The sequence below is a fragment of the Oncorhynchus clarkii genome, chromosome 6 (assembly GCF_045791955.1).
Source record: "Oncorhynchus clarkii lewisi isolate Uvic-CL-2024 chromosome 6, UVic_Ocla_1.0, whole genome shotgun sequence".
Lineage (NCBI taxonomy): Eukaryota > Metazoa > Chordata > Actinopteri > Salmoniformes > Salmonidae > Oncorhynchus > Oncorhynchus clarkii.
In genome coordinates this window covers 55,642,058-55,660,221 of record NC_092152.1, presented here as the reverse complement: position 1 = coordinate 55,660,221, position 18,164 = coordinate 55,642,058, and the positions used below count along the sequence as shown (strand labels likewise).

At 38.9% G+C, this 18,164-nt stretch overlaps 2 protein-coding genes across 51 annotated transcripts in view; both read left to right on the top strand.

The window, feature by feature from the left end:
• LOC139411311 (cugbp, Elav-like family member 1) overlaps positions 1-14,904 on the top strand; it is a 56,214-nt gene extending 41,310 nt beyond the window's left edge. For 5 of the 50 annotated variants that reach the window (XM_071157474.1, XM_071157478.1, XM_071157473.1 and 2 more), the window contains 7 exons: positions 1,892-1,970; positions 2,820-2,984; positions 3,220-3,336; positions 3,451-3,651; positions 4,159-4,179; positions 4,398-4,541; positions 4,665-9,414. In XM_071157474.1, the coding sequence (XP_071013575.1) occupies positions 1,892-1,970; positions 2,820-2,984; positions 3,220-3,336; positions 3,451-3,651; positions 4,159-4,179; positions 4,398-4,541; positions 4,665-4,792 (855 nt within the window). In that variant the 3' untranslated portion in view covers positions 4,793-9,414. Of the gene's footprint in view, positions 1-1,891; positions 1,971-2,819; positions 2,985-3,219; positions 3,337-3,450; positions 3,652-4,158; positions 4,180-4,397; positions 4,542-4,664; positions 9,415-14,076 lie in introns of those variants that run through there. The other 45 variants (XM_071157490.1, XM_071157489.1, XM_071157502.1 and 42 more) reach the window with 32 other exon arrangements.
• A 690-nt stretch (positions 14,905-15,594) lies between these two features.
• Positions 15,595-17,920, top strand: LOC139412136 (ras-related and estrogen-regulated growth inhibitor-like). The gene is made up of 4 exons (XM_071158947.1): positions 15,595-15,842; positions 16,027-16,083; positions 16,260-16,333; positions 17,057-17,920. The coding sequence occupies exons 1-4, from the start codon at positions 15,722-15,724 to the stop codon at positions 17,540-17,542; spliced, it is 738 nt and encodes a 245-aa protein (XP_071015048.1). The 5' UTR covers positions 15,595-15,721; the 3' UTR covers positions 17,543-17,920.
• The last annotated feature ends 244 nt before the right edge of the window (positions 17,921-18,164 follow it).

The following is an 18,164-nucleotide window of genomic DNA, read 5'->3' as shown; positions in this document are numbered from 1 at the left end:
AAAAAGTACGATCTTTGTCCCCATATGCAGTTGCAAACCGTAGTTTGGCTAATTTATGGCGGTTTTGGAGCAGTGGCTTCTTCGTTGCTGAGCGGCCTTTCAGGTTATGTCGATTATAGGACTCATTTTACTGTGGATATAGATACTTTTGTACCTGTTTCCTCCAGCATCTTCACAAGGTCCTTTACTGTTGTTCTGGGATTGATTTGCACATTTCGCACCAAAGTACGTTCATTTCTAGGAGACAGAACGCGTCTCCTTCCTGAGCGGTGTGACGGCTGCGTGGTCCCATGGTGTTTATACTTGCGTACTATTGTTTGTACAGATGAACGCGGTACCTTCAGGCGTTTGGAAATTGCTCCCAAGGATGAACCAGACTTGTGAAGGTCTAGAATTATTTTTCTGAGGTCTTGGCTGATTTCTTTTGATTTTCCCATGATGTCAAGCAAATAGGCACTGCGTTTGAAGGTATGCCTTGAAATACATCCACAGGTTCACCTCCAATTGACTCAAATGATGTCAATTAGCCTATCAGAAGCCTCTAAAGCCATGGCATCATTTTCTGGAATTTTCCAAGCTGTTTAAAGGCACAGTCAACTTAGTGTATGTAAACATCTGACCCACTGGAATTGTGATACAGTGAATTATAAGTGAAATAAACCGTCCGTAAACAATTGTTGGAAAAATTACTTGTGTCATGCACAAAGTAGATGTCCTAACCGACTTGCCAAAACTATAGTTTGTTAACAAGAAATTTGTGGAGTGGCTGAAAAACAAGTTTTAATGACTCCAACCTAAGTGTACGTGAACTTCCGACTTCAACTGTATCTACCTCAATTAACTCGTACCCCTGCACATCGACTCTGTACTGGTGCACCGTGTATGTAGGCAAATTATAGTTACTCATTGTGTATTTATTCCTTGTGTTAGTTGTCTATTATTTCTCTATTTGTATCCCTGCATTGTTGGGAAGGTCCCGTAAGTAAGCATTTCACTTTTAGTCTACACCTGTTGTTTACGAAGCATGTGGCAAATAACGTGATTTGATTCTTTATTTTTATTTTTTACAAACCACCTGCGGGCCAGATTGGACCACCTCGCGGGCCAGGCCATATGTTTTGACACCCCTGCTCTAGAGCATTGACTGTACAGTGCCAACTGGAGGTTGTCAATTTGTAATAGGACTTAATTTGACATATGGTTTCCATGGATTGAACGTTGTTAGTTTGTCCTCGTAAGTATTCCCCCTGACCTTAGGGAGTAGACACATTTATCTTATGATTTGTATACGTTTTTGGGCCATTTCCTTAATCTGACAGGTTAGATGAAGACCCATTTTCTGCAACCAGCCAGCTCCATCCCTCCCTCCCCTCCTTGCTTATATTTGGTTTGCTGTGTTTCTTGAAGGGTGTTAGATAACTGGCAACGATGCAAATATAAATCTATGTTGGATGGCCATCTAGTCTCATTTAAAGACCTGATATGTTTTCAATTGGCTTCTCTAATTCTGACCCTCCAATTATGTGGCCATTCCAATATAGACGGCAGAGCTTTCTACAATGCTGTTAGTGCTGGTCCATGGGTGTGCTGTGAATATCTTCCAACCTCTTCTTTTTCTTCACTGTCTTGCCTTCCTCTTAATTCCCATTTCATCCCACTCAGTGTTTCTCAGCGTCATGTTTTTTTCACCTCTTTTCTCTGTGATTCTTTCTCTCTTTATCACCAACATTGACACCTCCGCTCTTTCCTGTCCTTTTACGCTTCATCTGTCCTCCTGGCCCACTTTACCTTTTTTTCCCCACTCTGTCTCTCTCTTCTATTTCTTTCCTGGAAGCACAGTCCTGGATGCAGTCCTGACCCTTTGTGTTCTCTGTTTTGGTGTAATGTCTAGCTTTATTTACAGCTCCTCCAGCAGTCTGCCACCTCTGGGAATACCCTCAACAACCTTCACCCCATGTCTGGTATGTCAGGTAAAAACAAAGACATTTCCTACCTCTCTTCCTTCTCCCCGCTTTCCATTCTTACACCCGCATGCTAAATGTATTTTCCTCCTCATCCAACTGCCATCAGTAATGTGCCTGGTGAAGATGTGCGTTATTGATACTGCTACGTGCATCATTCCCTGCATGCCTGAACTCCCAAGTAATCTGTTCAGTGTGGTGTGTTTGTGTCAAGCAGTGGTGAGGGAACATGTTAAAATCCTGCTTCTCATATATTAATCACATTTTGAGTTGAAACGCGCTGCCACCAGGAAACTCCAGACGTAAACACGAACACACAAACTGGTGTTTTTTTTTATCTGGTTTCTAGCAGTGTGTCTGCTGCAGTGAGTGGCTACTGATCGAATTCATCAAGGCAAAAACTGAGCTATTTAATGTTTTTCATTCCAATATGATAACCACGGGGTATGTCATGGGGCAAGCTACAATTATTCAATATTTTACAAAGCCTGCTTTAACTTCATATTGAAACTTCATCCGAGTTGGTTCAAAATGTTTACCAAAGTTAGCTCATTATCCCCTTCTTGACTTACAACAATGCAGTGATCTGTGGGGTATCTGCTTTCTGTGTGTTTTGGCCAGTGCTCTTGTTGTGTTGATTGTGTGGGCTGCTAAGTTTGTACTTTTGCCTCCCATCTCACCCATTTTCAGATTGTGTTGGAAAGGTACCCGCAACTCTCTGCTTTAAGCTTCACATGCTGTAAAACAAAAACAGTGATTGCATGATCCTAGTTTCGACTCGGTGTAGCCTATATATTGACCTAAGCGAGATCTAGGTTCCATGGCCCGTATTGAGTGCCGATTATGCATGTGTCTCAGGGCTGAATGCCATGCAGAACCTGGCTGCTCTGGCAGCGGCGGCCAGCGCCACACAGGCCACGGGCAGCAGCGCTCTCACCACCTCTAGCAGTCCCCTCAGTGTGCTCACCAGCTCAGGTACGGGTACTGGACAGCAAGCACACTCATCATGGGACACCTACAAGGGTTGGTCACACTTCTTATCTCTCACCCCCTCACCTGTATGCATCTTTAACCTCGTTCCACGGACTTGCCTCTGTAAACACTGTTGTTTCTCGTGAACTTTTCCTCCTGTTGCCTTCCCTATCCCTTGTCTCTGCGTTCATTCTGTTCCCTGGTCTGTGAATTAAGACTTTGAAGTCCTACTAGCAGAGTTTTCCTCTAGGTGATTAATTGTTTTGGGGTTGACTCATCTCCACAGCAGGATCGTCACCCAGCTCCTGTAACAACAACTCAGTGAACCCCATGGCCTCTTTAGGGGCGCTGCAGTCGTTGGCCGCAGGGGCTGGAGCCGGCCTCAACATGGGCTCACTTGCAGGTTAGCAGACTCAAACATCTATTTGTATGAATTAATTTACAACAAATATATTATCTCAAATGTGAATAGTGCATGATACATATTCAAGGTATTCTAGCCCTAATCTTGTAACAGAGCTCCTGTGTCTAGGGATGGCAGCCCTGAACGGTGGTCTAGGCAGCGGGGGCATGTCGAACGGAACTGGTAGCACCATGGAAGCCCTTACCCAGGCCTACTCCGGGATCCAGCAGTATGCTGCTGCTGCCCTCCCCAGCCTCTACAACCAGAGCCTGCTCTCCCAACAGAGTGTCAGTGCTGCAGGGAGCCAGAAGGAAGGCAAGTAGGGGGATGAAGATGGGGCATAAAAGGGTTACATTTGAACATCTTGGCCATGTTCTGTTATAATCTCCACCCGGCACAGCCAGAAGAGGACTGGCCACCCCATATAGCCTGGTTCCTCTCTAGGTTTCTTCCTAGGTTTTGGCCTTTCTAGGGAGTTTTTCCTAGCCACCATGATTCTACACCTGCATTGCTTGCTGTTTGGGGTTTTAAGCTGGGTTTCTGCACAGCACTTTGAGATATCAGCTGATGTACGAAGGGATATATAAATACATTTGATTTGATTTGTTGGAGTGGGGATGGGGAGATTTGTGTTAACTCAAATGTCTGCTCTACAGGGATCACATGCTACGCTGTGATTGATGTTTGAATGTAGTACTAGTGCAAGGGATATTAAGAGTTTAGGTTCAATAATTTGTGATGTGACCTTCATGTGGCATATTGGTGAAAATATGTATTGTCACCTGCTGAGGGTTCTGTCTTGTTTTAAATATGCTGCTACAGCAAGCGACAGTCGGAGCACGGGTAAGAATTAATTGCAACACTCTGAAATGTTTTCACAGTACTAGTTGTTGAAAATGTCATTTTAAAATGAGCAGAAATCCGTATCAAAAGGCTCCTCGGCTAACATTTTGAAATGCTATTAATCTGTCAAAAATAAAATGGTTGCCTCTGGCTTAGTTGTATACATTGTCATCGTGTGGTGTCAGATGTTTTAATAAATTATTTCCTGCTCTCTTAAGGCCCTGAGGGAGCAAACTTGTTCATATACCACCTCCCCCAGGAGTTTGGAGACCAGGACCTGCTCCAGATGTTCATGCCCTTTGGCAACGTTATTTCCGCTAAGGTGTTCATTGACAAGCAGACCAACCTCAGCAAGTGTTTTGGTAAGCTGGAGGATGGGGGAAACAGCACATCACTAGTAAGGCTGTGTATATAGTGTGTTCTTATTATGAAGGCAAGGATTGATTTGTATCTTGCATGTGACTTTTAACTGGATTCTCTTACAGGCTTTGTGAGTTACGACAATCCAGTCTCATCTCAGGCCGCCATTCAGTCGATGAACGGTTTCCAAATTGGTATGAAGCGACTAAAGGTGCAGCTGAAGCGATCCAAAAATGACAGCAAGCCATACTGAGCGCTTTCTCTCAATTGGACTTGGTTAGGAAATGTTTTTTTCTGGTAAGTGGAGTGTGTGAAATAAGAAACTAAAACGCTGCTGCAAACCCCTACCCCTCTCCTCATTCTTCCCTCTCCCTTTACGCATGACAAGATGACCACTTTGCTGGGGTCAATCCTTTTTATTCTCTGTATTAACAAACGCAAGCAGAAAACAAACAAAAAAAAACATGCGAAATGATACGTATATTTTGCTCAACTGAAACTGGACACTTACATTCTGTTTTGGTTTTGAAGTAGTTTGTTTTTAAACATAATTGTATTTTTTTAGGTTAAGGTGGTCATTAGTTTTCTGTGTAAAAGTTTTAAGTTATAATGATGTTGCAGAATGACAGCCAGTTGCCAAAATATCCCCTTAATTTTTTACTCCTGCATCCACCACCACCTTATCCTGCCCCATGCCTCCTGGCCCCACTTTAAATGAATCCCATCATAACCAAACCATCCACATGGTTGCATTCGTAAACTGATACAGTACATTAGGACACTGAGCGTCATGCGGAGCCTTCCAGAAAACTGCCTTTTTGAAATGAGGATGGACAGACCATGCACCGGATAATGGCAAGAAAACAATAGCTGTTTGCCAACTGAAATGATCAATTATCTACATGTACGCAAGATCTGACTTCACTCCAGCAGACGAGACCTTTTCTATTTTTTATTTTGTATAAGTTGCCTGAAGTCTATTTGTGATGCTCTACCAGGAATACAATGCATACAGTAGGCTTTTACTTATTATTTATATTTTTGTTTGTTTATTTATTTATTCAACAACCAACAAGAAGCTTGAATTTCTTTCCTCAACATTATATTTTGGCGCAAAATATACGTTTTTACAACTCTGAATGAATTGATTTGTAAGACGTCAGCAGTATTGCCTTGGATGGTTTTGTGAGATATTTAACTTGCCAACCTCTTGATTTGTCTCAAGACAATGTCACAACGCCACTCCCTTGCTTCAGGCATGTAGTGTAGTTTATCTGAAATACTTCACCCTTTTTTTCAATTGGATATCTGATAGAGAATATGGGGTCCTGCATCATTTAACAGATACTGTGCTGAATGTATGTGAAGGGAGGTATAATTGTCCTACTTTTAAGTTTGAATGAACACAGCCACTATGGTGTCATCTGGCTTAAGTTATTTTATTCCCCACCTGTCAGATGTGTAAATTTGGCCTTCTGTCTTAATGCTGCCCTTCACAGGACTTTTAAGAGTGGCAATAACTTAGTCTCTATTCTGTCACAATCTTTTAACTTCAAACGAGCATTCCGCCCCATTTAGAAACTTCACATTCAATCGATTTCCTTTCTGTTTTTAGCTGTCAGTTCAAGTAGATCATCAGTCCTACTTCTAACACTAAATGGAATATCACTTGGCATTTTAAGCTTGCAGCAATAGTGAGTGTTCTAGAAAAGATGTTCAAAAAAAAGTGCACCGTCGGACCATTTTGACAGATTCATCCTAAATGATCCAATCGTCTCTACTAATTACTGATGCAAAAATAATGCTCGAAGTAGATATTATAATTTATTTGATTATTATTTATCCTCGGTGTTAACCCAAATGTTTTGTAATTATTCGTCATCCGCAGTTTTAAGTAGTCTGCTCTACCTCCGAGCTGGTTAGATGAGACTACTCACTCAAAATACTGGCTTCCCTGCAGATTTTTATTCCCTTGTGTGTATTTATTATTGACTAAAAACGCTAGCATTTCATGATTGGCGACGTTAAATAAATGTTTATCACTACAACAAACACAGTAATCAGTTTCTTAGACTTCCATTATCTTATGAAGTGTTTTTATGGAAATGGAAAATGAACAATTGTCCAGATGTATATTACAAAACTATTATGCCTTTTCTATTTTTATAGGGGTTTTATACTTCTCCGGAGTGTCGGGAACTATTTATTGCCTACATTATTTCTCTGAATTTAAATGATCGTTTTCAAGAATCTTCAACAGTATTTTGTAGAATCCTAATGTGACGTTGGTTACTACATTTAAATATGTGAGGGTTAAACTACTGACCTGTGTAGCCCTATTCAAGTGTTTATTGTTAATGTGCAACAAGTGGCAATTTTGTATACAACTGTCAATGAGTAGGATTTGCCAGAGCTGCTAAAGATTTCGAAACAGTAGTCCCCTTACATTTTAAGAATAGATGTGTGCCTATTTAACTATTATTTCCATGTGCATAACAATACCAACTGAGAAAATAGGCTTAAGCAGGGTTAAGTCAAGGGTATTTGCTGCCATTAAAATAAGTCCAAAGACTGAATCTCAACTGATGGGAGCACATAGTTGTTGTATATGAACTAAACCATCACTGTAAACTTTGCTGTACATCTCATACATTTTGTTTCGTATGAAAGGCATAATTTTGAGTAAGCGTACAGAAGACGAATCCTTAAGAATAGCAGCAGATTATGGTAGAGGTAACATGAGAAGATGCCAAACACTCACAGAAAAGCTGTTTTGTTTACAAAGTGAAACAGACTAATGTAGTCTTAAAGTTTTATAGGTTAAACTTTTTTACTAATTTGTTATATAAAATGTCTGAAGTTTGTTTGCGCTGTCTTTACTTACCCTTTCTGTATTGTATTGACAAACTGCCTCTTATTTAAAAAGGTACCTCCTTGCCAGATACTGTACTTCACTGTTTTGCTGTGGATGTAAATTGCATTGCATGTAAGCTGCATTGCATATGATGGAATTATGAACAGATAAAGCACAAAATCCAAAGAGAAATGTCAATTGAGATTAGTTGACAATCCGCTCTCATAGATCATTCTATCAAAGCACACTTCATCTAATATTGCTGGCTCATAACCCAGGTGACTCATTACAAGCAATGAATATCAAAAAATTGCAATTTTTACAATCAGTTAGGAAATTATAAAAGCACATTGGGACAGACGGCACTAAACCCCTTGGGAGGATTATTTTCTGAAATTGGAATACTACTGATCATTTATTTATTTTCATTTTTATTTTTGACTACAGTATTAAAAATCCTCAAACGTAATACTAAGTCACAAATGTTGACTGTACAGTAGTAGGCAGTCAGTGTGGTGTCTCGGTGTTGTGTCCTGTAAGTTCTCACCTCAATTCTCTGTTCGCATGTTGCTTGTGTTCCCCCTCCGTCCTCTCACCCTTTCACCTCTTCTGTCTCACATTAAATGTTCTGTGTTTAGATTGTGTATCTGGTAGTGACCCCCTCCCTTCCTCATGCAAAGATAATCATTCATGATTTTCTTTTTTCTCCCCTCTCCTTTTTCTGTTGTTGCTTTAACCTAGGTTTGTCTCCCTGTTTTGTTTTATTCTAGATATCTTCGTGCCCGTTTGTTCATCGTTTGCCTAGCATGTTGATGTGGCGTCAAAAGTTCATCGTCCAGTTCGTTGTCCTCTGCACCTCTCTGACGCTTGAAATGTTCACCTTTTTGACCTTTTGGCATTTATTGGGGGGGGGGGGGGGGGGGGGGGGGGGGGGGTGGTGTTCTGTGTTTCTCTCTCTCCCAGTAGGGTGCGCTAGAAAGACTGCCAAGAAAATCAATGTATAAAGCTACATGAGTATTGTTTTAAGCAAAAAAGAGAATCTATTTTTCTAGAACTTACTGACATAACCACTCGATTTTTCCAAATCTGTTTAATTTTGTTTTGTTTAATTTTTACCTTGATAGTAAACTAATTTCTTTTTTTCATTATGTTTTGAGCGGTCTTCCTAGCGCCCCCCAACCTACGTTTTTGTTTTGTGTCTGAAAACAACCAATCAATTTATAGAAACGACTTCTGTGTTTGGGTGTTTTTTCTCTTGTAAGTTATACACTTTTTTTTAGGATGTCTTTGGCCACATTTTGCTGAACTGGGGATGACTTTGTAATTTTGTGCTAGGCTAGTTGGCATGATGGTACATTTTTGGGAGTTTTTTGGGAGTGACAACGATATACACTTGAATCACCGTTTTTGTCTTTCAGTGTGTGAAGTCATCACAGGCACATAATGTTTTAATTTCCTTTTGTGTGGAAATCATCCTTAGTCTGAATAATAAAATATACTAAATTAGCAGAATTGATTTTCTTTTCACAGTTAAATCTATATTTAGCATGCACGTTTTTGTAACTGCACTGTAATCCTCAGCAAAATGTGATTGAGTTTTGTTTATAGAAAGAAAAAAAGATGAATAAACGAGTGCCAAATGATACTGTTGGACACATTTATCTCTTACACGTTACCCACTGAAGTTATGATCTGGGCAACAAAAAGTAGGGGTTGGTTTCTTTTTCAACGTTAATGTGGTGGGTTGTACCTCGTAGGTTTTCATGTGTGTGTTTAGTCTCATTTTAGGGACCCATATTTTACATTAGGATTTGAGGTGAAGTTAGGTGTTGGAAAGATTTAGATTTTTCTGTACAAGTAGTCCCCAAACTAGGTCAAACAACAAAATCAAAGATCACATGCATTAAAACCAAGTGCCTCTAAAGGTTTATTTGTAGCTAATTCAGGATTAATTATGTTGGGTTGGGAGTGTTTTCAGTGATTTGTTTTTGTCTCATAATAAAGGCTAAACACTACCTTTTCATGCAGGTCCTGATAAACTTTGTATTTTACTCCCAGAGAGCACAGGTTTTATTAGCATACCTTGTCTTTTAATATAGATGTATTGCATTGGCACAGTCTGTAGCGTGTGAAGTGATGCTTTATCTGACCTTATGATTTTGTCTGATAACTTTTGCCATGTTAAGTGTGTGTCGTTGTGCATTAACCTTGTCAATTTGCTTTAATTGGGCAAAATGAATCCCTTCTACTGTCATCATTTAAGTGGTCCACATCTATACAAACCATTGTCTTTGCAGTTGTTAAAACATGGCTCCATCCCTGTTGGTTAACGTCAGGGCCCTCTTCTCAAACCAGGGTTGGGTCTTAGAAATGGAACCTCTTCCCACATCATAGAACTGTCAGGTGTTCTGTACTCAGAACTACCCTTTAATTATTTTCACAGTTAAAAACCACTTCTCTGGGAAATTGATCTCCCATTGTTCAACAAAAAATGTGTTGGATGGAATCTCCTAAAATTAATTGACCTGCAGAAAAAATAGACAAATTGTAATTGGATTGACTGGGCTCATTTCATTTTAACATTGTGATAGATTTGTATTTCCAGATTTGTCAGCTGCTAGGTCTGAGTTTTAAATGTGATCCTAAAAAAGAAACCTGTTGGATATTTTTAGCATTATTATTGGTACAAAGTGACTGATTTTTCTATTTAAAATTTGGTTTGTACAGTTTTTGCCTTTTCTACTTGAACAAAGTTATTATATTTCACAATGTGACATTGAAATTCAAAGAAGTTCAACCATGTAGAGCTTACTTGCCACATGACCAAACCTTAGTCTGTACAGCTGTAATATTAATTGATAAAATAATGCATTTCTGTGAAGTCTCCTTTAGTTGAATTCAATGAAATGGTTTTCTTTATTTTTGTTTTGTTTTACAATGTTGTGATTTTGCTGTGAGGCATAGACATTGCTGAATTTATTACATGGCCAAAACAGTTGCTTTTTAAAATAATTTCAGTTCGATATTGTCTTAAATGTTTTGGATTAAGGATAACACGGTCTCCACAGGCGTGAAGCTAAGTGCACACTCAATAAGCAGTCATTTTGTGAGCCAAAATTGTGATCCCTATTTGGTTGGTTGGTTTGTTTATGTACAATTAAACATTTTAAAAATGCATTAAAATTGTCTCTGACTATTTGCCCTTTTCTCTGAAGAAAATGTGAAGGCATAATGTATTGAAATATCCGAGTCAACTAGAAAAGGTAAATTTCCTGAACATATTTTTGCTTGCGTCAAAGTACATTTCATGGTAGGGGAACACAGTTTACAGATCTCTGTTGAGAGCCGGAACTGCAAGTTTAGCTAATTTCTTTACATGAGGACTCCTACTGGTGTCTTGATTTACTGCAATTTGTAAAAGCAGGAAACCTTTTCAATTTAGGCCTAGGATATGCCCATTCTCCTGCTGGGAGTCTGACGGCCTTATGTGGCATGAGTATAGCCTCCATTATGATTACCATTGGACAAGAGAGAGGCCTGACTAGACAATTTGGGAAGCATGGGCTCTGGTGCTGAAAATGACCAGACGTGTTTGTCTTTCTCACCAACCCACAAACGTTAAGGGACAGGTTGGAGCAAGCAAAATGAAGACTAGACCTGTATTTCAAAGGTTGCAGGCAGCACTGGAGTCTGCTTCTGTTAGTTATACATTTCTCTGCCAATGCATATAAAACATTTAAAAAAGATATCCCACAATCTTGACAAGGAAATGGTCATTCAATACAGTAATATTAAACCCTAAATACACAATTCCCAGCCAACTCTGTGTTTTGGCACTCCACTGTGACTTTCCTTATTTTGACCTACAGTACTGGTATTCCCCCCCTAAAAAAACGGAGCTGTTGCTTTGCCACAGAGGTGTCTACAGACGCTGTTCTGTTTGCTTTTGCCAAAGTGTTGAGGCTGGGAAAAGTCCTCATGGGAACCTTCAAAAATATAGTTTTTTAAATGTATTTATTTTGGAATAAAAAGTCTTCATCAAATCAAATATTTGTCACATGCTTTGTAAACAATAGGGGAGACTTAACAGTGAAATGCTTACTTACAGGACCTTCCCAACAATGAAAGAAAAATAGAAATGGTAAACAATTAAATGATAACTTTGCTATATATACACAGCGTACCAGTACAGAGTAGATGTGCAGGGGTACAAGTTCATTGAGGTAGATATGTACATATAGGTAGAGATAAAGTACCTATAAGACTGTAACAGCAGCGTATGTGATGAGTTTAAGGAGATTAGAGCAAAAAGGGCCAGTTAGCGATTGGTTAACTATTTAGCAGTCATAGCTTGGTGGTAGAAGCTGTTCAGGTTCCTGTTGGTTCCAGACTTGGTGCATCTGTACCGTTTGCTGTGCGGTAGTAGAGAGAACAGTCTATGACTTGAGTGGCTGGCGTCTTATTAATGATATATGTTATTTTTTAGGTATGTGGCAGCATATTTCTCATTCATTCACACCTATTTCTGCCTTCCACTGCATTTTTGTATTAAATACATGTTTTGCAACAACAAAAAAGTGAAATGTTGGTTCTTAAAGCTGCAATATGTTTTTGGGCGACAGACCAAATGCACATAGAAATGTGCGTTATATATCTCATTGAAACCAGTAGCTCTGTTCTATGTGCGCTATTGAAATGCTTCCTATTCTTACATTCATTTTTTTGTATTTTTCTTTCGGTTTTGTACACCAGCTTCAAACATGGAAAATATATATATATATATATATATATATATATATATATATATATATATATATTATATTATATATATGGAAAATATATTTCACAGCGGTTTAGACCGTACAATACATCTCCATACTACTCTTGCTTGTTTTGTCACAACATGAAATTAGGCGACTATTAGAATTTTAGCAACCAGCAAATGGCGAAGGGATTTATGTATAATGCATCTTTAATTTCCTAATAGCAATAGTTTTTTATGGAACTTATTTTACTTGACAGTTATACGGGGAATGTAATGACTGTAACGCCCACCGTTCACTGGCAATATGGCGCTGACTTTGAGGAATGGATATCTGGAGATGCTGAGAGCGTGTTGGAGATTACAAGCACATATGAAAATTATTGTTCTTAATCAAATGGGTAGGTCGTTTACCCGTATGTCCACAAATCTAAACTGGTCGAATTATTCGTGCAGTGTATTATCTCTGAAATAGAGCAAGCTAAATTTGCACATTAGCTAACCATTACATATGATAAGCTTGATGACTGTTGTGTTGAAATCAAAAGGCAAAAGGAAATCAGCAGCTTTCATTAATGCGTCTCATCTGTATAAAATTGGTGTGTAAGTAATTTATAGCCAGTGAGTAGTTACACAACAAGCGTGCATTTCAGAGATGAATGAATAGGATCAATCTCTCTCTGAGGGAAATAACTAATTGAAGAGCTGTCGTTCAGGACTTCTGTGTCCTGCCCTAGCACGTCATCAAAGTTCTCAGATCATCAAATTACCATCAAGGTACAGTATATCCACGTATCCATGTATGTACCACAGATGTCCTTTCCAAATAGTAATAACACTCAGAATATAAAGCACACAGACCTTCTCAAGTCTAATGTGGTTTTCAATGAGGATCAGGTCCTCATTTGTCACTTTCCATTGTCGACTTGCAAAATGGACACTCAACTTCTCAATGACAGTTGCCTCTACTCTGACCAAATCACAACTACATGTGAATAGAGGAGGGGAAATGGCTGTTAGAATATGAATATGACATGAATATGACAACAACAAAAAAGTGCAGTATATTCTATGCCTTACTGCATACATTCAAAACCCAAACATGGCCCAAAGTTCATATGCGGTTCTGGAAAAGACACAGATACCAGAAGAAAAAAAGTATATATATATATATATATATATATATATATATATATATATATATATATATATTTTTACATGTTGATTGTTTTTCTTTATATTTTAGCAATGAGGTTAAAATAATATCTTAAAGTGTAGTGTAGTGTACAAATCTAAGCTAGCACAACATTATTCCTTTATTCCCTTAATATTCCTATGAAGGGTATTTTAATTTAATTGGGAAACAATCTAAACAACAACACTCTAATGTAAACGTCAAATATAATTTCCCAGGGAGAATTGTCAGCATGAACAACTGTGTAAAAGCTGCAAGAGTTTTAGTGTGGGAAAGTGACACATTCCAGGGTAGCTAGTAGAAAAGGAAAGTGGGAAACCACTGTATGAATGGGTACACTACACACTTTTTAATTAAGGGATACATAGTTGGGTGATCACTGGATCATAATCATTTTTTTTTTAGATTCAATGAATGACCTAAATTCCTCTGTCCACACATGCCAATTACTGGTCAAGTATAATTTGATATTGTTTTCTTGGAGTAAACAGGAACATTAAATTTCTCCAGAGAGCGGAAATGACCCAGGATATCACAACAGAAAAGAGAGGCACACTTGAGGCCTTGCATTTTTCATGAATTATATGTTCAAATATTCTAAAGGATTTTCATCCTCTGAAGTAAATTCTGTGAAAGCAATATGAATAACCTGACAGTGTGTTTTTCAGAATAATGCTACATAAGTGTGGCTGCTGCAAGACTAACTATTGTATTTTCCTTTTTCAGTTATTGTACAACCACAGACAGTGCTTCGGATCAACACAATCGAAGTTGCTCCCAGATTGACATGATGCTATATGTTTTGAATTGTAAATAAACGTTTGGTCAGTGAATGTGGCACTGAAATTGAGAACACGTGCTCAGTATGAAAATATAATGGGAAAACTTATTTATACACAACATTTGGTAACTTTAAAGTTACTCTTTGTAAATGTACCTTTTTTATGTAAGCAGATGTGCTTATATTGTACATCTACAACAATCTGTCATAGGTCAATTATTTATGAATCTGTTATGAAATTGGTGAAATTCAGGCACAGTTTCTCGCCTATATGACAAATAGCCATATGATATTTTGCGGAGTTGAGAAACCTAGCTTGAAGACAGAAAAGAAGGAAAACTTGAGGTATTCCAGCCTGGTCTCATAGACTAGACATAATATAGTAAACGAAAATCTAAGACAACGTTTTCACACTTGGTCCTTTTCAGACAGTTTTTGTGAACTCAATGTGGTTTGTTTAATTTTGTTTTGTGCAGTGTGAACACTCCAAAAGAACTCAGACCCCTCAAAAGAGCCCCGAAGCGATCCGAACTGAGACCATCTCGAGAGGTGGTCTGACTTCGCTTTGCTTGAATTTTGGGTCTGGTTCCATTTTTTTAGGACATTGAACGCCAAGCTCCCCAAATTCGCTTGTCATTATTCCCGCACCACACACTAGACTACTGCAACACTGTTTTCCCTGCCATAAACCCTCACGTTGGTGTCACAAAAGAGAAGATGAGGATGTGCATGTTCGTGGGGAAAAACTGCTGTTTTTGTATATTGACTAGCGATTGTCAAGGACTTTAATTTTTGTTGAGATAGTTTTTTTTCTATAGGTGATCTATAGGCTAAGAGAGCTTCATAAGCTGTTTATTGATTTTGGAGATTGAATAATGTGAGAAGACAACATATTTAGTGAAAATCACACCATATGGTAGGCAATCTATTCTAGCTCTTAAAAGGGCAGTAGCCCACCTTGGGTGTACAATTTTCAATGACAGCATTATTCTGTAGTTACTCTATTGCTATGTATTATGTTACCAATCTTATGTTACCAACTTTGTAAAATCCCAGAGTGCATGTTGGAAAAAGATCTTGGTTCCTTTCTAAACATAGCAATGTGAATACAAAGAGGACTTGGCCCACAAATAGGTGACGTGAACTGGCAAAAGATTTGAGTCCTCATTGAAAGGTCGGTTGTTACTGTCTTCGGAGGGTGATTGTGCAGAGTGGACAAAAAAAAACAAATGTTGCGTGTCTGAATGTCATCATGAGCAACATTAGCATTTTAGCTAATTAGCAACTTTGCAACTACTTAGTATGTTAGGTTAAATTGTTAAGCTTAGCTAACCATACGAATTCTAATACCTAACATATAATAAATGGATAATGGACATCCACAAATTAATGCATACCATACATAACTTATCATACTAATTTGAGGGCCAGGCTTTTTCTTTACTATGTTACGTCTACCCCCTGAGTCCAGGTTGCTATTCAGGAGTGGGTGCTGGTACAATCTCGTAGAGCTCGGGGAACGCATCGAATATGAATTGGAAACTTTTTATGGTTGCATGTTGAATTTGATGACTAATTTAACAACATCCAATGGATAAAGAAACCATGTCCACCAATTTTGGTCTATCAAGAACTTTGAAAAGGACAGGCAGTTTGCCTTCGAGAACGGTCAGGATAGTGATATTGGGCCAAGCGGCTGTTGGCAAAACTGGTAAGCACAGAGCCACTTTAGCATAGAAACAATAATTGATGTAGAAAATATTATATCATAGGTTATGTGTTATATCAGATTATCCTGATTTGTGCTCTAGTTCCAGACTTGCTTCAGTTTCACACGTGTAATATCTATCAAAAGTAATTTTCATAAAACTCATATTTCATTTCGTATTTTACAGCAATGGCTGTGCGCTTTATCACTAGAAGATTCATTGGCGAGTATGACCCAACGCTCGGTAGGTATTCAGAGGGAGAGGGATTGCGTCGACTTTAATCCGATATGTCATGCCATGCGTAAAGACGCAGTGTAGCCTAGTGCATTAATAAGGATTAATAAATAATTAGAATGAATATAATATAAATATGGATCACTCTATCAAGTTTGACAAACAATTGGCATGTCTTTCTGCAGAGACCATATACAGACATGAGATGTCTATTGGTGGTGATGTGGTACACTTTGAAATACTGGACACAGCAGGGCAGGTGAGCGTGCTTGGCTTGACCTAACAGTTATGCAATCATCCTATGAAACAATCTAAATTGTTTTAACATAGCCTACAATTCTATCTAATCATCATTGACCACTCATGTTTCTGTCCAGATTCAGAATCCCGAGTATTCATTATAATGCAACCATGGTCAGCAGTTTGAAGCTTATGTGTTACCAGTCAATTGGCCATATTATTTCCGCAAATACATTCCACTCAATCATATACACTGAGTATACAAAACATTAAGAACACCTGCTCCATGACATAGGCTGACCAGATGATTTTAAAGTCTTGAGACATGGATTGTGTATTTGTGCCAGAGGGTGAATGGGCAAGACAAAAGATTTAAGTGCCTTTGAACGGAGTATGGTAGTAGGTGCCAGGCGCGCCTGTTTGTGTCAAGAACATCAATACTGCTGGGTTTTTCATACTCAACAGTTTTGTGTGTATCAAGAATGGTGCACCATCCAAAGGACATCCAGCCAACTTGACACAACTGTGGGAAGCATCCCTGTGGAACTCTTTTAACACCTTGTAGAGTCCATACCCCAACGAGTTGAGTCTGTTCTGAGGGCAAAAGGGAGTGGGCGGGTGTAACTCTATATTAAGGAAGGTGTTCCTAATGTTTGGTGTACTCAGTGTATAGTTTTTTTATTGATATATGATTTTTGTGTTGTTGTTGCAGTTCTATATCTAAATCTACATTTATTGTAAGGAGGAAGATGCCCTGCTGATCGAAGAAAAGATAAAGTGGGGAGATGGATTTGTGATTGTGTACTCTGTAACAGACAGGTGTAGCTTTGACGAGGTCATGCGCCTCTGTTTCCTCGTCAATCACATCCACTCCTCTTCAGGCGCCCGCAAGTGCAGCCCTGAGCCTCCTCCCATAGTTATTGTGGCCAATAAGAAGGACCTTGAGTTTGACCGAATGGTGAGTACTGAGGATGGAGAAGGCCTGTCACAGGGCCTAAAACTGCCCTTCCACGAGATTTCAGTGCGTGACGGATGGGAAGAGACAGCGGCCGTCTTTAGTGTTCTTTATGGAGATGTGATCCAGCAACTTGACACTTCCCCAGCCTCATTTCGCAGGAGAGCAGTCTCCAAGCTGATGGAGAAGATCCCCAGGATCAACTCCAATCCTCCTGGCCCCTCTGGCCGCAGCTTCAGCTTCAGCTCATTCAGGGACTTCCTGCCTGACTGAGCCGGATGGGTTGGGGCTCTGAACAGCGTCTGTGATTTGGGTATTCACAGGGGGAAAGTGAAACATGTTGTTTTGGCAGCGTGCCTCTCTAGAATAGCTGTGTTAGTGCTCTATGGAAAGTGATACACTTGGACACCTGGATACCTGGATAAGAGACTTGGACACATTCGATCGGAAGATGGACCTAGCAACTACTGTAGAATGTAATTCTATAAATATTTGTGGGGATAAGATTAAAATCAAGCGTAATAAGAATATTACAATTCTGTTTGTATTTTGATGAGACATGAACAACAAACTAAATATCAAAAACATCTAGTAATAAAATGCAAATATTTGTTGCAGTATCATGAGAATAAAATGAACATTCTGCAGATGTGCACAGAGAGTATATTTTCGAAAGTAGAAGAGGCAAACAATTGGCATCAGGTATATTTGATCTTTCCTCAAGATCGATATTTAAGGCAGTAGAAAGCATTACCTGGTTAGATGTTTATGCTTAAGTATATTCTTTGAAAGCCACAAACTACACCTACTATCTGAGGTACTGTATATACACAAAAGATAACATGGAACTAAAAGTGGCCCCATCAAACATTAATGTTAACCATATACTCAGCAC